The sequence below is a fragment of the Xiphias gladius genome, chromosome 3 (assembly GCF_016859285.1).
Source record: "Xiphias gladius isolate SHS-SW01 ecotype Sanya breed wild chromosome 3, ASM1685928v1, whole genome shotgun sequence".
NCBI lineage: Eukaryota > Metazoa > Chordata > Actinopteri > Istiophoriformes > Xiphiidae > Xiphias > Xiphias gladius.
The window spans coordinates 5,801,683-5,823,051 of record NC_053402.1 but is presented as its reverse complement, the minus strand read 5'-3'; the positions used below and the strand labels follow the sequence as shown (position 1 = coordinate 5,823,051).

Here is a 21,369-nt window from a genome sequence, read left to right as displayed (position 1 = left end):
TTTTGCATCTTTATTAACCTAAATAAATCTAAACCAAGGGCGAGTTCACTGCACTGATGGTAACACGAGAAGAGCATCAGACAGGGCCGGCCCAACCACCCTGTCGAGTGAGTTGACACTGCGGAGAGTGAGTAGAGCAAAGATGGAAAGCTATTAGAGCTCACAAGGGTTCAGATAATCTACATCTTTTCTTGTTGTTGGTAACCAATGACATTCAGCACATGTTGTGACCTGTTAGTAGCTTGTGCAGCTGTAAAGCTGGGTGATAATTAAATTCCCTAGACTTATTAACAAATGTTTTTTCCCACTGCTACCTGTGCTTTAACATTACTAAAAAGAAAATGCTGATGTTATCCTTTATGAAGTTAAAGTTTAAAGAATGAATCCCTGGGTTCAGTTAGGTTGAGGCCACCACTTTGGGTGTGGCAGTGTGACAGTGTTGAGTTTGTCTACTGCATCGCCATCCTCGAATGGCAAACAAATTTCTGTTACTCATATGGAGAATATTATTGAATCTGAAAACACCCTTAGGTTTACATCAGATAACTCACACTGAGTTGGCAAAATGACACAACACAAACCAGTAAGGAACATTACTATATCATTCAAATGTTATATATATTACAATACTAATGCCATATGAGAAAAACGTCATATCTTACTGTTGAGCTTTAACAGATAATCTTATATGCAGTATTTGATCCAATGAAAAAGATAAAGTTGGATAAACTCATGGTAAATAAGGACAATAAAGAATGATGATTAGATCAAATAGACTGACATAAGAGCAGTGTAAAGCTATAAAGTCACTGAAAGAGATATGTTCAAAGTGATCATATAGGAATAATATACAAGGCCTGAAATTATGAACAAAGTGAACTTAGTGCTACATAAAAATATTTTCTGTTCTTTCTGTTTTTTTCTTTTTCTTTCGTTCTTTCTTTTTTTTTTTTTACAGTGGGTTTGCTTGTCAAAAGCATTACCCCCCATTATATTGCCTTACTTAACACACAAACTGAACCAGCAGGTTATTAAGTTAAGGGTCCTCTCTTCATTTCTTGACATCCTGGATGGTTAATGAAATTCAAAATAATAAAATTATGAATAGTGAGTGTAGTTGCATTTTTCTTCCAGTCCTACTGAATAACAGAATGCACTGCTAGTTTTTTTCACGACACAGAAACAGACTAAACATAACAAATTACACACTGTATTAAAAAAACAGAACAGAAACAAAATAATATAAAACGAGGAGAAGCAGATATGCGTTGTCCTTTGTTCTTGAATTTTAAGATGACATTGGACCCAGTGTTTCCCCCCAGGTTAGTCTACAGGAGCAGTGCATTAAGATAATTGTAACTTGTTTTAGCTGGAGGCTGATGGATTTTAGAGATAAAATAAAACCTTACTGATATGACATAATGCAATGTTAAACTGTGATGAGGTTCATGATATTATATTCATATGGCTGGAAAAAAGACAACCAACAGTGCTTGTCATTTTCTGTCAGCTCCACCTCAGTCTGTCACTGCAGCCTTTGTCCATACCGCAAGAGTCCATTGCGCCCACTGATGGTTTTAGTTAGATAGTGTTGGTTTTTTGGGGAATCTTGAGGAAGAATTTGTAACCCAGATTGAGATCCCCGTGACAATTCTTCCCATCAGAAGGCCAGTGAACTGCTGGTCTGCAGTCAGTCCAAGTTCTTCTCAGCACACAGAATTTGACAGTACATCAGCATGGAGAACACCAGGGCCAAGATCTGACAAGAGAAGAAGAGGTATACAGGGCAAATAAAATTATAACCTGCGAGAAAATTTAATTAACAGCTAGAATTACTCAGAATTTGATCCTGTTTGAAGCAGCCGTGTCCCAAAACCATCTTTTTCCCGAATTTGTAAGTTGAATAAAACACAGTAGTTAAAATCAAAATGCTTTGTTTTAGACAACTGACACACAAAATGTGCTAGTAACAGCAACATTAAGAACCTAACACACTATAATAAAAATAAAGCACTTCCCCAAGCATCAACATCAAACAGGGCATATTGTACATAGGCTACACTCAATGAAGGTTTGGTTTCAGAAGTGGAGGGTTAACAATGAAGTCAGAGGTTCTTCAAAAAAAAGTGTATGAAAAGTAAGTAAATGTTATTTTCTTAATTTATATAAATTCATATTCATATTCATATCATCTAGTGAATAATAAATTATGATAAATTAATTACCATGCTTTCCATAATAATGTTGATCTTCCAAAAAAGCCAAATAAATTGCTGATTTGTAATCTTTGACAGTTTGTGTCTTTTTTAGGAGAATTACCTACCTAAACAATTTTTTTTACCAGAAAATGCCGGGATGTTTGTGCTTTTTCAGCCCTGGGCAGTGTCTGCAGGCTTCCTCCCCAGTTGCATTCAGCCCCAACAACCTCCACCAAGAAGGTAGGACAGCCTGTATGCAAGGCAAAATCCCTCCAGAAAAGAATATGGGAATCACTGGCTACCGCTTGTAAAGCCTAAAAGCCGTGAGCCCACAGTGATAACTGAAGATGACTCAAATGAGCATTTTAACATTTTTTATGAGCTCATAGTGTCTCCCATCTGCTTTTTTGTAGTTGAACAGTCAGAGGACACTTTTCACTTTTCAATCAGTCAACATATTAAACTGAAAGTGTAAAAATGGGTGGGACAAAAATAGGAGGGGGACATGTCCCCTCCATCCTCAGTAGAAATGCACTCAGAACAAAATAAACAGCTCTGATCATGACTGGCTAAAAAAGAATGTGGAAAAACAACACATTTAATAAACTGAGAATACTAATTATAAACCACAGGTTACAAAGTCACTCAAAGTAAAAATGGGTACCCTTTAATTAATCATTTGTGCACTAATGAACAGGACAGAAACAACATGATTATGTCAATTCACATGAATAATTGAATTCAGAAATTTGAGTGCATCTCTGCTGTCCTGCCTCTAACACTCTGGATATCTACACAAGAGAGTATTTTTGACACAAATTGACTGTGCTCTCCCCCCTTTATAAATAGAGTATTTTGTACCCTTGTCAGACAAATACTCCAAAATGTAATGAGTGTAAGTAAGTGTGTAAAGCTTAATAACAATGTGTTTTTGTCATAATCTGCTGGGTTTGAGGTTTTATGAGCCTAAAATATGGGGGGAAATCACTAAGGGAGGAGATACATGGTCTTCAACTGACAAATTTATATATATTCTATACACTGAATATATTGAAAACTGATCAAATAAATGATAAATAAATATTGGAGACAAGTACCTGCACAACACCAATACAGACTCCAAACACCAGAACTGAGGGGATGTTAGTGAGCAACCACTGTCTGGCCTTCTGATAGCACGGCTGCAGAAGACAAAAGAGTGAGAGGGAGGGGAGGCACAGGGCATGGAGCTCACAATGACAAGATTAAGTATAGCAGAGGAAGAAGAATCACATAAGAACAGATGAAGTGCAGAGACAAGTGAAGGGAGGAATGATTACAAGTTATCTTACAAGATATCAATAAAGGAAGACAGGTCAGCCCAATGAGGGACTCTCCTTGTCTTACATTCCCATCAAACTGTGACTGGCAAGCAAAGATATATGCATGATAATGCTTACAGACTGCCATAATGGACAAGTAAAAATACATACAAATGCACTGAGGTAGACTATCTCAGAAGCTGTTTCAAACATAATTCGACTTTAGTATTACAACTTTGTTCAGATATATGGTGAGCAATAAGAACATTATTGGGACCTGGGAACACAGCAACAATGAACACTCAGGTCAGCCAAACTCATTTGGAAGAGAAAATGAAGAACAGTAAAACAGTAAAATGATTCCCTGAACTGTGATATTTCACCCATCACAGTTTACAGACCCATTTCACCTCTGACCTGCTATACTTACTGTAGTGTAATGAGAGATTATTAGCAACATTTCAGCTGTGTTCACCTTCAGTTTGATCTGCAGATAAACTGCTTTAGATAATCTGGTTTGTTTACAGCCTGTCTGATCATCTGACTGCTGGTGTTTCTTGCCCTATCAGACTTCACTGTAGTGATGATGTTCCAAGATCTCAGCAATCGGCTAGATGAGAACAATATTATCAAAATGAAACAATGGCCAAAACTATGAAAAAAATACCATAGTTATTATACACTGGAATTATCCTTAAAGCTGTGGAGGCAAAGTCTGAATGTAAACTAACAGAAAAACAAACACATTGCAGCCAGCTGGCTTCAACAGTTCCTGAGAAGTTTTACATAAGTACTGCCTACGTGCTTTTTTCAAGCTGCTGAATTCTCTCAAACTAAGTCTCAATTTAGTCCAGATGTCTGTCTCTGATTTTGTTCACACATGAAGAATGTGAGTGGCGTTTCATTCTATTCTGTTATTTTACTGGCTACTGTATGTGTGTACGATGCTTTAACTTTCATTCTAAAGTTACCCTTCCTCGGACTGTACAGAGTAATGAAAGGACGATGCCAGCGTTTCTGCATATTTCTGTGCATTTATGAGAAATCATATGGTTTACTGCACACTGTACTCTTTTAAGATTTTTTACTACTTTCCAGGCAGCTTTCGGTCTACATACATTTTGGTGCTGTATGAAAATCAACTTGCAGAGACATGATGACATTAGTAATACCATTAGTGAGGTGCGTAGCTTTTTTGCAACAATCAATCTGTGCTTCTGCAAGACCAACAGTGACATAATGCCTAGGTGCCATTTGAAATCAAAATGTAACTTTCTCGCCTGAAAAAATATTAAAATTCATTATGGGTTAGGTTAGGTTAGGTACTGTACATAAAGTCTGATGGGCAGGCAAAAATTCTTGTACGTTGCTATATATCTGAATGGAGCCCATCACTTCCCCCACTTTTGCAGTAGAAATTCTTGCTACATGTATTTTCCCTGTTTGTAAGTGTCTTTGTATTTGTTACATTTCTGGATTTGAACTGTGATTCCCTTCATGTTCGTGCTTGCACTATAGTATGTGTTTGTTGTAAGGGCCACCATAAAAAGCAATGTTTCTGAAAGAAAACAAAAAGATGGAAATGTAACACTTAATCTGCAAATATCCTTTGTCTCTAATGATTACAGAAATTATACATGTAGCGAAATATGTAAATAGACTGTCTATAGTGGGGACCTATTATATATTTCACAGTCTTGTAAACATGGCAGTTGCACTGTGTATAACACACTGTAAATAAATTCAGTTGCCTACTATTGTCACATTCAGGCACCTCATACTCAGGACGCTCCATAATTTGGAAGTTTCCAGTTTCACTTTCAGTGTGTAGATTGTAAATTGACAGACAAAATGGCAATTTTATCAATTTAATATTAAATCTACAGTATAATAAAATGTGAAGAACGTGACGGGGTCTGAATACTTTTTGAAGCCACTGTAGATAAAATAGGTAGAATCATAGAAGAAAGGACAACAGAACAAGGTGCAGGAGGTATTCCTCTAGTATCAAATGACCCTAACAGACACTTACGTATATAACATTACCAGGATCATTTTTCTGGAGGTCAGCAAAGTCCAGCAACCTAACCAAAATAGCAAGAATACTAGTCCACACTAGTCCTCTCTCCCTCTCTCTCTCTCTCTCTCTCAACCCCGCCAGTCGGGGCAGAGAGCCGCCGACCATGAGCCTGGTTCTGTTCAAGGCTTCTACCTGTTGAGAGGGAGTTTTTCCTTACTGCTTTCGGCAAGTGCTTGCTCATTTGGGAATGTTGGGTCTCTGTAAATATAACTATAAAGAGTACGGTCTAGACCTGCTCTACATGAAAAGGGCCCTGAGATAACCTCTGATATAATTTGGCACTATATAGATAAAATTGAATTGAAAAAAATTGAATTAATTAGTCACTAAACTATGTGGCTGTGAACCAACCAGGTTATCATTGTGTTGTTGGTCGAAACACACACACGCTTGCAGGTGTAAAACTCTGAAACCCTTGCATTGTCCCTGTCTTGCTCGATGTACTTTGTTTGTTCTGTGTTTTACCAAACTTCTAAAAAGTAGCTGCTGGTTAAATAGTTCATACTGAAGTGCTTTATTGTAATTTCCTGGTAGCTGTTCTTAACCTTAACCTTACCTAATTGTGAATTATTAAATCGCCTTTGCTTTGAAGCAAGACCCACTGGTAACTGCAAGATAATCGTCACTGGAGTCAACACAACTTAGCCTTACAAATACTAGACGCAGTGAGTAGTTACAGACATTTGCTGGAATTTATCATGTGTGAAGGCATTCAGAGTCATGCAGACTCATGCATTTAGCAAAATGAAAACAGCATGTTCACTTAAGTTTACTTCTCTAGACCCTTGGTGCTCTAAAAAAAGCCCCCCTTTTAGTGGAACAGCAAACTAACCTCACTCCATCCGTCAACACACTGGTCAGTCCCAACAGAGCAGCAGGATGAGGGCAGCGTTCCATTCAGCACATCATACCAGTCTGTTTTGTTAGTTACTCCACAGCATTTGAACTGGGAGAAGAGGGAATAAGATACAAAGAGTAGAGAAATAACACTCAACTACATAACTCATATTAAAACCATTGACCAGTGAGTATTGAAAACAGGTTGCTCAGTGATAGAAGGTCTACGCTAACATCACTTTTTCACTCTAATACTTTCACTCCCACTGAGTATCTAAACAATCCAGCAGGTAGATGCTATGTGAATCGTTAGAGGTGTGACAAAGGAAACCAAACAAATATCTCACAGTAAAAAAGCCCATCAGATTGATTGATTGGATGGATTTTCAGTAGTCTGTAGATGTTGAAAAGTGAGTTTCCTGACACATACAGTACATTATTTATATATAGTATATGTAGCTCAGCAGTGGTCAAGTAACCTTACAGTAAACAAGAGTTAAAGGTCGATACCTACTTATACTTTAGGACATATTGTAGCACTTTGTTTGAAACATACTAATCCCTTAAAAGTGGAGTGACTATGACAACTTCCACCCACTGTGATAGCTTTTGTATATCCTTTACTCTGTTGCATACAGCCTGTCCTGGATTCATGCCATATAAGAACCCATGCATTTTTTGCTTAGAGCGCTCACCATTTTCTGGACATTGTCCCAGGATTTTTTCAGTCCATGTTCTGATTTATAAATCTTCATACCTTCCTTTAATTCACTTTGTGCTTTGGTATCAAGCTAAAAAAAAAAGAGAGAAAGGAGGACAGACACGCAGTTATTCATCAATCTGTTATCTATACTCGCTTATCCTTTGCAGGGCTGTGTCGACTGCAGCCTATCCCAACTGGTACTGGGCATTAGGCAGTGTACACTTTGACGGGTCACCAGTCCATTCACAGGGCTGGCACACATAGATAGACAACCAGTCACACTCACATTCTTACTACAGGTAATTTAGAATCAGCAATTAACCTGCATGTTTGGAGTGTGGGAGGAGCCCAGAGCAGAGGTTAACCCTAACCATAACCCTAAACCCATTCAGACATGGAGAGAACTTTTTGTTTTTGCCTGTTTTCCCTGGACTGGGAACAATCCTGCTATTCTCCATGCAAGCAGTTTACTGCTTCTTGTGGTAAATAGAATCCAGTGCTTTGCCAGCTAACAGCCATACAAAGACAGGTGGAAAAAGACAGGTTCATCTTCATGCATATATTGGTGTATCCATCTGTATACATATCATGTATACAACTGTCCTCAACAATGTAACACTTGAGATCAGACCCTAATAAATCAATACCTGAAATCAATACCCAATTTATTACAAAAAAATCTTTGTATCGACTTTTAAAACATTTTTTTTCAAATGACATATAATTATAGCATTTATATATTAAAACATTAACTGCAATGGCTAGAAAAAGTAGGTGGACCCTCTGGAATTACCTGGTTTTCTGCATTAGTTGGTGAACTGATCTTCATCTAAGTCACAAGTACAGGCAAACACAATGTGCTAAAGCTAATAACGCACAAACAACCAGGGCTGTTTCTAGCCTTTTTGGGGCCCTATGTACATTTTGTTTGGGGGCCCTCCCTCCCTATTTCAAGCACTCATGAATACACACCAAATCTACATCATATTCCATATACATATAAATAAGACTAAATTTTTTTTAAATAACACAACATACATCATTACAAAACTTTCTGCTAATAAGGTTCTGATAGATAACCTAACATTAGCTAAGTTAACATAATCAGATATTTCCCCTCACCGTACACTGCATTAATACTACACATTATTCTACATTACATACAGGTAGGTATGTAAATAAAAAATTAATGAAATAAAACGTACTTTTTGACAAAGGTTTTGCAGTCAAGTTTACATAGTACATTTACACATTAGTAGAATCTTTACTAGCTAATACATTCCCTCAGTTTAATGGTTCAAAGCGATTTAGCAAATCCCTTGTTTGAGACTAGCTAGAAAAACTTTAGAATGACCTCACACACAATCTTGTACTGGAATAATGAACAGCTGATGAAGCTCAATCCAGCTCTTTGATTTTTTTTTAAAAATCTCAATTTTATCAAATGTCACATTACCTTGTTTGCTTCATGGTAGCGTTTAAATTGAACAATGTATCAAAATTCCTGTTTGCATTGTATAACCCTTAGTTTCAAGTTTCTTTTTTAAACTTTATTTAAACTTCACATGTGTGTAAGATGAGCCTTACACACATTCACAGTAGCTGCCCTCTACAACCATACGGAGGACAGAATTAAAATCAAAATGGAAATTTTAAGAGAAAATGGCAATTAACCGACAGTCCTGGTTGAAATTATTGGCACCCCTGAATTTTAAGTACAGAATGTAGAATATCATTGGAAACAAATGCAAATTAATCAATTTTGTATAATCAAAATATTTTTATAAAATGTCCAAGGTTACTCAAAAAAAAATAAAAAAACAAAACTTGCATAATAGTGAAATAATGCAAACACAAAATATAACCCATACACAATTATTGGCACCCTTCGCTAATATTTGGTTGTAGAACCTTTGGCAACAGTGACAGCCTCCTAATGTTTCTAGTAGCCATCTAGAAGCTTCTTGTAATAGTCTGTTGGTAGTTTCTGACACTCTTCCATTGCTATGCGTTCAAGCTCTTCTAAGTTTGCAGGAGTCCTTTTTGCAATGGCAGATTTCAGCTCTCTCCAAAGGTTTTCAATTGGATTTAGGTCAGGACTCATTGCTGGACAGTTTAAAACAGTCAGAATTTTCCTTTTCACCATCCTTCTGTGCTGCTGGGTGTGTGTTTTGGGTCTTTGTCCTGCTGAGAGACCCCAGACCTTTGCCTCAAAGCTAGTTTTCTGACACTGAGTAACACATTTGTTCCAAAATGCCATGATAATCTTCTGATTTCACCATTCCTTTCCTACATCAGTGCCTCCACTACCAGAGGCAGCAAAGCAGCCCAACAGCATGATAGAACTTCCACTATGTTTTACTGTAACTAGGGTGTTCATTTCCTTATGGGCTTCATTTCATAACCTACAAAAAAACTGAAGCACTGCATTCCAAAAGAACTCTACATTGGTTTCATCTGTCTGTAGAACATCATCCCAGGAAGACTGTGGCTAATCTATGAAAGCTTTTGCAAACATTAGTTTGGCCTTTTTATGCCTTCCTTTCAATGGTGGTGTCCTTCCTTGGCCTTTGCCCATGGAACCCTATTTGGTTTAGTGTGCGGTGTATGGTACAGGATGAAACCAACACTCCATATTGCTCCAGGTCAGCCTGAAGAACTTTAAATGTATTGCGTTGTGTTTTTTTCCACAATCTGCATCAACCTTTGCAGACTTCTTAGCGCCACGTCCTGGAAGCATCTTAACAGTTTTATGACTGTGAAACTTCTTGATAACATTATGAACTGTTGAAACTGGGATTTCAAGATCTTTGGCGGTGGCCTCATAGCCTTTTAAATTGTCATGTTTTTTGATAAAAGCATTTCTGAAGCTCTCAGACAGCTCTCCTTTATTAGCCATTGTGAAAAATAAACTAAAAACAATCTACCCATTTTTATTCAGTAAAACCATCATTCATTGGTTAAATCAGGTCTTGTGAACACTGAAAAATAAGCACAGGTGATTCTTATTTGTTTTTTATTCTGTTTTAGGAACTAATTTAAATTCATCAAAAGAGTGCAGATAATTGTGTCAAGAGTAAATTTTATGTTTGTATTTTTTAATTCATCATATGAAAGCATTTTTTTGTTGTTGTTCAGTAACTTCGAAATTTTATAAAATATTCTGATTATAAAAAATTGGTTAATTTGCATTTATTTCTGAAGATATTCTAAATTCTGTACCTAACCAGGACTGTATGAAATATGACCACGCAAAATATGACAATGTTATATTGTACTACTCAGGATAATCAGGCCATAATTAAATGTTAAACAACCACAGTGTGAGCTGTTGACCATTAGGCAGAGCAGTTGGGGGTTAAGTGCCTTGGTTAAGGGCAAGGCAGTGGTGGTAATGATGGGACAGTGCTGCTCTTTCAACCAGATTTATTCTGGTGATTAGGGAATTGAAGAATCGAATACTGCTCCTGATATCAGAGACAGAAAGATAGGCCTCAGCCAGTACAAAGTTAAATTAGGCTACACATTTTCATTGATCCAAGTAATAAGAAAAAACAAGATTAACAGCCAATGTTGAGCCTCACGTCACATCATCTGTATTTATGACTGAAATCGAAACTTCTTTCTTGACCATGGAGAAAGCAGATAACAAAAACAGTCACCACAAAGACCACTCAGTAGCTTTTCTGGAACATTTGATCTTATCACAAGATCTTCCTCACCAGATGGAGCTTGCCCAGTTGTCATAGAAATGTAGATGTTAAAGTTTCCCTTTTTGCCAATGTGGTTTTTATTTTTTTTTTATTGTACAGTTCATTAAAAAAAGATTTAAATGAACTGGGCTATTTAATCTGCTAAGGAAGATCATGTGATACGATTGAAAGCTCCAGAACAATGACTTTGGAGATCTATGGCTGTGATGCCATAATGCCCTACTACATAGAATATAAGTTGTATTCGTGGGACCACAACATGGTCAAAACTGTTTGTTTCCTCTTCTACAAATCACTACCATGGATCATGGCTGAGGTTTTTTTCACCTTGTGAATCTGTCTGTCTGTCCTTCTGGTTGTGTGTGTGTGTTTCTCTCTCTCTCTCTCTCTCTCTCTCTCTCTCTCTCTCTGTGTCTGTGTCTGTGTCTGTCTCTGTCTCTGTCTCTGTGTCTGTGTGTGTGTGTGTGTGTGTGTGTGTGTGTGTGTGTGTATGTGTGTGTGTGTGTGTGTGTTGGTAAAATGCGGTCCTGGAGACACCCACTGTAGTGGGAACTACCACAGAGGTGGTTTTGAGTACTTTAGCAGGTGTCTGTCTGTCTGTCTGTCTGTCTGTCTATAGCTGGGATCAGAATGAATACTGAGTTAGAAGATGGGTGTTCTCCGAGCAAGGGCACCGCAAGTAGGGGGGTTGGAAGCAGGGAAGGGACCATTGGCCTCCCCACTTTATACCCATATTGGCCCACATTAGTTTTAAGTCCAGATTACTGTATCCCAGTTTCAATCATTCCTGTCCACTGTAAGACATTAGGTTAAACTACAAACCATCATGTAATGGGATCACAAAGCCATATTGACCCAGTGGTTTTAGCCACTTTGAGGATTGGCTGCATTTCTTTATTTTTTTGTGACAGCTAATTGAATGTCTTTGCGTTTTCAGCATTTCAACACCACAAAAATAATAATTCTTCATTTTAGAGAGATTTTGAGAATTACAAATTGAGAATTATCCAGCCATGTGCCTTTTCTCGCTCTAATAGTCAAATCCTAACTTAACCACAACATTAACCATGTTATTTTTTATTCAGTATTATTTGGTTTCAATTTATTTCAGTTCATCTGTCCAGCTGTATCCCTGTCCCACTAATTTGTCCCCAGTGTAAGTTTACTTGAGCAGTGCTGGGAACAAGGGCAAAACAGGTCACAGACACACTTTTGGAACTTGAACAAAGTTTCTGTCAACTATTTTTGTTATCTGTAGTGGTAACATTGTAGGAAACAAATCCGCTATGTGACTTTAAAAGAAAAACCTCAGTTTAATGGGATGTCAAATGTTATGTCTATGTTTTCTTCGGAAGAGAAAAAAATACGTTGAGGCAACGGGGCTCCTTGGCAGTCACGGGGCCTTATGCATGTGTAGTTGCCATATGGCACGAAGCGGCTCCGCAAACAATTGTACATTTTGTGTCTTTATTGAACACAATTATTTAGTATTCGCAGTGCTGGTGAACCCTTGAAATTAATAACTGGTCAAACCTTCTTTGGCAGGAATGACCTCAGACAAGCTCTTCCAGTAGCTGTGGATTAGACCTGCACAACGTTCAGGAAGAATATTTGACCATTCTTCCTACTGAACTGCTCCAGCTCAGCCATATTCTTAAGATGTCTGGTATGAATGACACTCCAAAAGGTGGATTTTCTTTGTTTGAAGCCATTCTGTAGTTGGCCTAGATTTACTTTGATGTTTAGGGTCATTGTCCTTCTGCGTTACACAACTTGTACTGAGCTTCAGCTGGTGGACAGCCATGTCATTATCCTGTAAGATACCTTGATAAACCTGGGATGGCGATCTGTCTAGGCCGAGAGGAAGCAGAGCCCCAAATCGTGATGCTCCCTCCACCGTACTTCACTGTTGGCATGAAGTTTTCATGCTGGTTTGCAGTGCCGTTTTTAAACCATCAACTGCATGTTCTTCCCACACAATTGAGCCTTATTCTCATCAGCCCACAAAAGATTTTCACTGTAGCGTTGTGGAATGTCAAGCTGCTTTTTGGCAAACTTCAGGTGCAGACAAGTTATATTTTGAGAGCGGTGGCTTCTTGGTGTTTTCTGATTTGCGTATGGTAGACTCATGAACAGAGATGTTAACCAGGTCCAATGATTTTTTTTAAGCTTTTGTGTTGCTCTGAGCTTCTTTTTTACCTCATTGAGCATTCTGTGTTGTGCCTTTAGAGTCATCTTAACTGGGTGCTCACTTCAAGGGAGATTAGCCACAGAACTAAATTATCTCCATTTATAGACAATTTGTCTAACTTTGGACTGATTAATATATCTTAACTCTTTGAAATGACTTTGGAACCCTTTCCAGCTTTATGCAAATCAACAGGCCTTGATTGTGAGTCTTCTGAGACATTTTTTGTGAGTCATGGTTCACATCAACAGATGCTTCTTGTGAATAACAAACTCAAAATGTTTGAGTGTATTTTATAAATCAACATAGCCATGTAACCCACAACTCCAATCTGGTTTTATTGGCTGGACTCTAGGTTTGCTGACTCCTGACTCCAGTTAGCTTTTGTTGTTGACATTAGCCAATGGGTTTACATACTTTTTCCAGCCTAAACTGAGAATGTTTGAATGATGTATTTAACATGGACCAAAACAATACAATGGTTTGCGTGTTACTAGTTATAATAGATTCTTTTTGTTCATAATTGTAACTTACATGAAGATCTGACCATCTCTTAAGACAGGTTTATTCATAAATCTGGGTAATTCCTAAGGGTTCACTTTCTTTTTCTTCCCACTGTGTATCATCAGCAAAAAGAGTCATTTAATGCTCATGATTCAGTTCAATCTCCAGTGCTAACAACAAAGGGGAAGGAGGGGGATCCTGTTTTGACTCTCTGCTTAAATAAAAACAAACTGACTCAGTAATGATACCAATGACAGCTGCTTTTTATATACACTCAGTTATCAGGTTATTAGGAACACTTAGCTAAAACTAAATTAGTCTAATCCAACAGTCCTGCAGTAAATCCTCCATCATGAAGGTTCTGATGTTCAGTTTGTGTTGAAACTGTGTTAAAGAGGTGTTGATTCAACTGTGTGGTCAAGTTGTAGGATGTAGTTTGTGCTGCTGTTGAACTGTATTGCATTATACAAAGAGGTGTTTGTGTTGTTTAGACTACCCTCATTGATTTGAATAGGATGGACAAATAATAGGTAAACCTGTCAACTTAACACAACAAGCTGAATATTATAATCTTAATATGGAGCATTTATTGCAGGATTAGTTTTAGCTAGGTGTTCCTACTAAATAGACAAATCAGCGTGTAGCTCTGTTCAGTAAAATTGGCACCAAAGTTTAATCTGTGCAAAACGGAGCAAAGAAAATTCAAACGAAAAAAAAACTGATCAAAGAAAATTCCAACTGACTCAGTCAGTCCTTCTCTACAAAAGTCAGCAAAACGTTTTTGATTTTAACATACCCATGCTCATTTCTGACACACCACACTTATAACAAACCTAACATTTTTAGTATTTCCAAGAATATCAAAATGATCAGTGTGTTGGTAATTCCTTAATGTAATGAACATTGCATCCACTAGTAGGTGTCTACATTGTTGGTCTTGTTTTTTCCACTCCTCATTTCCAATTATTTTATATATTCTTTGCTAATTTTGAAATAAATCTTTGTCTCAATTATTCATTGTACAGTAGTGGGGTAATTAAGATGTCTATTTTTTATTGCTTATTTTATTCTTTTTCTTATCTTATTCTCTTCATTGCCTATTCTATTTGACTGTTACAAGTTGGAGCCAGCGCAGAGGTCAAGGATTTTACTGCCTCATTGCTGTGTAAATTGCACCGTAACATGTGACAATAAAAAACCTTGAACCCTTGAATGTGAACCTTGTAGGTGGTGAGCTCACCTTGTCATGGGAGATGTGTATAACCAACACTAGGGTCACCTCTGTCAGGACCAGGAGCAAAAGGATCACAAAGAACTGCAGAACAGAGAAGAGCAGTTGGACACTGACAATACAGTGTATACAAGAGTATGATATGTAGATTATCCGCACTGAGATGTTATTTCATTAAGGTAAGAATATCTGAACATCATTCATTTCCTGCCATCTCTTTGCTATCCAATAAAGCACTAAAATGACCCAAAATCTCACAAAAAAATATCCGCAACTTCGCTGTCATGTAGATTTCTCACCATGAACAACAGGCAACGCTGCTCCTTAAGGGCTCCAAGACAACCCAGGAACCCAGTAACCATGGTAATGCCACCAGCGACTAGCAGCAGATTGGCAGCTGAGAGGGATGGAAAGGACAGGGGAAGAGAGGAAAACTCTGCCTGTGTGAAGGACAGCCAGACTCCAACGCCAAACAAGCCGCATCCTCCAAGCTTTTCAGGTGGTGTAAAGTCAAACCAGTGTCAAATTGCAAGATTAATTATAATGCATTGTCCTGAAAATCATGTGTCTTGTAGAGACTGGGAAATCCCACATGGGAGAAAATCTCAAATTTTATTTATTTTTTGAAATGTAACGGAATGAACAGATATGACAACAACTTGGGGCTGACTTGTGCAAATACTAACCCAGAAGATGAGGTTAAAGACAAACATCAAATATTTGACACAGCACAAACATCTCTGAGACACTGACATCCTGCAAAAGAAAGAGGGAAACAGAAGAGCAAACAAACTGTTTAAACAGTGCTTCATGTCACCAGTAATTGTATTGATGTCAGGCTAGAAGGTGTGAAAAATCCACTGTACTTTCATATGGGCTAGATAGTTAAACAACTGGGGGGGAAATCCACAGTATCTTTTATGGATTTGTTCTTGTGTGTTTTGGGTTTCCTTTGTGAGAGGGCTGGTGTGAGAGGGGAGGAACAAGTCACAAGAAGATGGAAAATTTTATATCACAATGCAGAATAATAAACATTTTATTCTTCAAATCCAAAATGACAAATTTGTCTCAGAGAGCCTCACGGTTACACCAGCACACAACGCCTTCTGATATTTGTGTTTTCCCTGCTGTGCGGTGGAGTGATATGTTCTGGTGGTCACACGTAGGTTTGTTGTTGTCACACAACAGTGGAAATTAATCAACAGGCTACTGTTTTTATAAACTTGATTTGTCTAACCTGCACTGCTGAAGCAATCAATTTGAGGACGTCTTTTTGCATAGGATGAATTCTGTAGATTTGATTTCCTTTTGGAATCATGTTAGGAAGTGGTTACTGCATGGGAGGAATAATTACAGCGACTAACTCTGTCAATGTGTATGTTCATATTACTATTGTTTTAAGACAGACATGAAAAAATGTAAACCTATCATTTAAATTCAGAATTTATTATATGCAGAGCTATTTTCACTGAATGTTTCATAGTTTTGATGCTGTTACCCTAGTTCTGAAACCGCATTATGAGTGTTTATGCATGTTCATGTGTGTGTGCCCTGGTGTGTGTCTGTGTACGTGAGCATGTTCACAGTGGAAGTTTGATTTGTCTTTGACTGAATGGTCCTCACACCGACTACTGACCCCACACAGGAAGTCAAACTTCTGACAGGAAGGAAGCTCCCTCCCCTCCTCAGTAAACCTAATTATACTGCTGAAGGAATTTCCGATGACCTCAGCAAAGCTATGATTCATAGGAGAGCTCATAGCACACATCTCTCACCAACAAAGCAAAATTCTGACAGAACTGTGATTCAGATTGAAAATAGTGATCGGTTAATCTGTGAAATCTTAATCTATTTAATGCTTTTGAGTTTCAGCAGTCATCACCGGTCCATAAAATCCACACTTTGTTGACAAAATGTAGGACTGAATAGAGTGATTTACAGCTAAAATCATGACTGCTCCTTGATTTTTACTCTCATTTCAAAATGAGCAAAAATGTTAGTCAGAGAGTGGCTGGCTGATTTAAAGTTAGCAAACAGTATACAAATCCACCATGTGTTAGGATATATGCTCTGCCTCTCTTTTACGCTCTTGTGTTTCCTGTTCGTCCCGGGTTTGTCTGTCTCTGTGTTTGTGTATATGTGTGTTTGCTGGGCGTGGCATCAGGTTCCCTCTCAGCTGTGTAGGTGCAAGGGTGCCAATCCACCTGTGCACCTGCATCTGATCATCTCATCCACTCAACAAACTTCTGCAGTATATAAAGACCGGCTCTTCACTCCAATCTTCGCCTGATTATCTGTTCACCTATGTTGTACAACAGTATGGGCAACTCCTTGTATCCTTGCCAGAGTAATCTCATCTTGTTTTTGAACAGATGAGATTATTGAGTTTAACTATTGTTTGCCTTAGCCTCAGGTTCACCTCAATTTGCCATCTTGTTTTCTTCCCTCGTCCACTTCACCATCGTGTCTACAAGCTACTGACCAAGAACCTGCACTCAGCCTGCCCGGTCTCTGCAGAAGCCTGGCTCAGCTACCTGCTCCGCTTCCTGCCCCACTCCAGCCCATACCCCAAACCAGCCTCACTAAAAGCCTACAATAAACAACCCCTTTTGAACTGTGAAATCATCTCTAGGTCGGAGTTCTACTTTTGGGTCTGAAAATCTGATTCACGCTTAACAACATGCCTTAAATCTAATAGCCTAATGTGATTCTTTTGGTTTAAGACTTCGGGCATGTATTATAAACATTAAAATCTCATGTGAAGGCAGTAATAACTACCTATGACACTAAGAAGGATACAGAACTACCTTATGGATGTTGTACTGACTATATAAAATTATTTAAAAAAGTGGAAATGCTTTTTTTGGTCATTTTCATGTCAGTGCATGTTAATATCAACTACTCTTATGTGAATAGTCAGAGTACATGAAAAGGCAACCTAAACTAATTAATGAAAACATGGTATTTCATTTCTGCTTCTAATGGCATAAAAAAATGGTATTTGTGTTTTTTAATGAATGAATTTGCTTCCTCTGACCCACATATACTATGTGCTGTATTGGTCAGCCACTGTGGAGATACATTAGAATGGGAGTGACATGCAACAACCACTGGGTCCCACTGGACCTCCTTTATTGGATTTATTACATTTGAATTACTATAAAAAACAGCACTGAACTTTTCTGCTCAGTATTCTAATCCCTTTTGTTTTGTATGCCTACTAATTATTACAACTTTATCTTCAGTTTTTTTGAAGTGTCGTTTTCCCATAGGATTTCCTGTGCCATTTCACACATAACTGTCTGTCATTTTCAGAATCAGAAAAACTTTATTGATTCCTGCAGGAAAATTAAGATCTGTCTGTCCTGTTTTTCTTAACCTAAGAGTTTAGGCTGGCCAAGGGTGGATATGTTTTGCAAGATTTATTTCTTCACATTTCTGATGTTTCTTAACCGGTGTATTTGTGCAAACTGGAAATAGACAGAGGAGCAAGTGGAGGGAAAAACAAGTCCTTGAAGCTAAGGGACATAATAAATAATTTGCCATATGAGTTGAGAAAAACATTTTCAGCTCAAGGTCCACTTACCTGCTTGTTTTGCAGCTTTCTACAATATCACCTGGTCCAGATTAGCAGATTCTTTTGCCAACTTTCCAAGGTGTTTCCAAGGATAACAATGGCCTACTAAACTCAACCCATATGCAAGCTTTCTGACCCCTATCAGCAGGACCACACCTCCTGTCATTTAACTTCCAAAACCATTAAAGATGCAAACCCGTTTTCTCATCAGCCATTGCTATGGTAAATGTTTGGGTAGGTTTAAATACAAAAAGCAGCTGCTAGAGGTTGGTTGGTTGAACATACAGAGATGCTGTCATTTTTCTTGTAAGGAATCTCTGAGGAAAACATACTTATTGACTTCCTGTTTCCAGTGCAGATGTTACAAAGAGAACTATTCAATCAGACCTAACAGTGAGTGGCTATTACCCCCTTCTTCTTATAAATACACTAAAAACTTTCCGGTTTCCGAGATGAGATGCATGTTTATTGAAGGTTTAAAAAGTGACCATTGAACTGTGTTAAAAAACTAAAGGGAAAGGTACAGCAGAATATTGAGTTCTGAAAAACAAAAGTTGATTGCAAAGTTGCTCTGTGGATGATTATAAATGACGAGAAACATTTTAATAAAGTCTGGGTCTGAAAACAAAAAACAGTTAACCTGTCCTGTAAGTATTTAAGCAGGGAATATCAATGAAAGCTGAGTAGAAAGAAAGAAAGAAAGAAAGAAAGAAAAGAATGTGCATGATTCTACCAAGGCTGCACAATCCTTTACATCATCATCATACATTTTCTCTAACCAGCACTATCCTTTTACCCCTTTGATGCAGTATTTTCTGTCTAGTTACTCGTGTAAATAAATAAGCTAAAAACAACAGATGGTTTGAAAAAGGAAGATGTAGTTACAACTGCAATTCCAATAAACTTTACCTGAGGATGAGTTTCGGTTTTGGTCTTGTCTTTGCCACACTCCTCTTTGCAACTCCTGGCTCCTTCACTTGGGTTTGATCTTTGCTTAGTTTTCCTTTGGATTGGTCCTTGAACCAGCCAGGCCTTTCAACCAGCTTTCCTTTCTTCTCTTCCTCTGTATTATTCTTCACTGGTAGACTGTGTCTGCCTGCTGTCCACAGTTAACTTGTCTTCTTCCCTGATTCTGAACTTTATACCGATGTTATATAATGGTTGCCTTCCTTTTGTTCCCTTTTGTTAACAGAACTATGTCTTTCTTGCTCTCTCTCTCTCTCCTCAATTATTTCCAGATGTGTGTGCTGTTGCCCGTCCCTCTCTGTGTTCGTCCCCTTCCTATTTTTTCCTGTCACTTGTCCCTCCTCCAGCCCACAGCTTTTAAATCTCAGCCTGTCTCACTTATTGCACTCTTTTTTCTCTTTCCAGAAACCTTGGTTTACTCTCCCTTTTCCCTTTGTCTCAGTGATGTTCTGTTATGTAGCTGTCTATGCACATACTCACACAGCTGCACACTACCTTTCCTGACCAAATGGTGAATTTACTTCACATTACTGCTGACCATTTTCAAAGCATGCTGTTGTGTTGTACAATTTTAAATGTTTCAAGAGAGCCACTGCTTTTTATTCTTTTGTCTGCAACTTGAACATCAACTTGTCAAAATTAAAACATTAAAAGACAAAAAGATAGTATCTGATTTTATTGTTGTCAAAGTTATCCTATCATTGCCTAGCAATGCAGTGCAGAATGATTTTAAAAACCTGCAGATTATCATTCGGCAACAATAAAGATGATCCCACTGAGAAAAAAAGAAGATATCTGGCTCTATTTTCATGCATGGTTACACTCTGTAGCTCTCATATGACTGTAGGAAGTCTGTAACCCACCTCATTGGACCTGTTCAACAGCACACTGCACACAGGACACTCATGTTCTGTACTTCTGTACTACCATCATTCTAGATGGTGGAGCCACATGACATACATAGACCACCTACAGTACAGTACACTTGACTGTGCTGTGCATCCTGTGCCATAAAACTTCACTGTGATGAGGTGATGAGTAGTTAATATCCGCATGTTAGGGATTCCCCACACTGATGAAGCTGGATGACACACAGGGAGTGTTAACAACAACAATCCCACCTCCCAAACCACTGACAAAGAATAAAACTATTTTCAGTCTCTACTTGCTACTTACTACCACTTTCTACTTTTATTCTACTTTCTTATTATTCTCTGTGTAGTTGTACACCAATTTTGAATAACATATAAATTGTAAAAGACATATTGTAACAAGATAAAAGAGCTGTAACACATTCACAGTAAATATCAGTTTTGCACTCTTTAGTGCGAGTTTGGTTATGTTAAATTTATATCAGCACTTCAGTGTGTCAACTAAAATCAGCTCTCTGTTGACATCAGTAGATTATTTTTAAGGGGACCATGCTGATAAAAGCAAAACACACATTCAGAATCCTTTTCAACAGTAACAAGTTACTAAATGTGAAAACTCTATTATTAGATTGCAGAACCCCCAAACCAAACATTGGCTCTAGAGAAGGCATTTTGTGTTTCTACATTAACCAAGGCCACTGTAGGTTCTCAAACACATTTGGAAAGGAGGGGGTGAGGGAGGGATATTCAGTTGGTTGCTGTGTGCAACCTCACCGCTAGATGCCACTAAATCCTACACACTGGTCCTCTAAAGTCTAAACAATAAACACAGAAATGAAAATAAAACATTTTGTACACAATGTTAAACTGCCACACATCATATGCTTTGAGACAGGCTGAGTATCTTTAGTTTCAGAGCATAAATTACACTGCTACGTAGGGAGTAATAGTCAACTCGTGTCACAGAATTGAGTCTCTTACTCATTTACAGTGACAGTCCAAATAGGATTTTAAGTAATACACTGCCATTGTGTATAAAAACTTGTAGCAACAGTAACTTGTTAGTTTATGTAAACTAACTAGTTTATGTAACTTCAAATTAGAAGTTGAATACATATTCAACTTCTAATTTGTCTGCCTTTTACATAAAAACATTTGCAATATTAATCTGTGTAAAACACCAAAAAAGCAATATAACT

The 21,369-nt window shown here is 37.8% G+C and overlaps 2 protein-coding genes across 10 annotated transcripts in view; one reads left to right on the top strand and one right to left on the bottom strand.

Moving 5' to 3' along the window:
- bcl2l12 (BCL2 like 12) overlaps nt 1-15,061 on the top strand; it is a 35,583-nt gene extending 20,522 nt beyond the window's left edge. For 7 of the 8 annotated variants that reach the window (XM_040123523.1, XM_040123525.1, XM_040123531.1 and 4 more), the window contains 2 exons: nt 2,374-2,438; nt 14,752-15,061. In XM_040123523.1, coding sequence (XP_039979457.1) covers nt 2,374-2,438; nt 14,752-14,758 — 72 coding nt within the window. In that variant the 3' untranslated portion in view covers nt 14,759-15,061. The remainder of the gene's footprint in view (nt 1-2,373; nt 2,439-14,751) is intronic. The other variant, XM_040123529.1, reaches the window with a different exon arrangement.
- On the bottom strand, nt 942-19,577 carry tspan4b (tetraspanin 4b). Of its 2 annotated transcripts, XR_005707183.1 has the most exons (9): nt 19,242-19,577; nt 15,442-15,511; nt 15,055-15,246; nt 14,765-14,839; nt 7,112-7,207; nt 6,412-6,525; nt 3,296-3,379; nt 2,324-2,468; nt 942-1,759 (listed from the first exon to the last, which is right to left on the bottom strand). XR_005707183.1 is itself a non-coding variant. In XM_040123532.1 (8 exons), the coding sequence occupies exons 2-8, from the start codon at nt 15,508-15,510 to the stop codon at nt 1,691-1,693; spliced, it is 699 nt and encodes a 232-aa protein (XP_039979466.1). In that variant the 5' UTR covers nt 15,511; nt 19,242-19,577; the 3' UTR covers nt 942-1,690. The 2 variants fall into 2 exon arrangements, 1 of the variants encoding a protein (XP_039979466.1); XM_040123532.1 differs by lacking the exon at nt 2,324-2,468.
- Nucleotides 19,578-21,369: the final 1,792 nt, after the last annotated feature.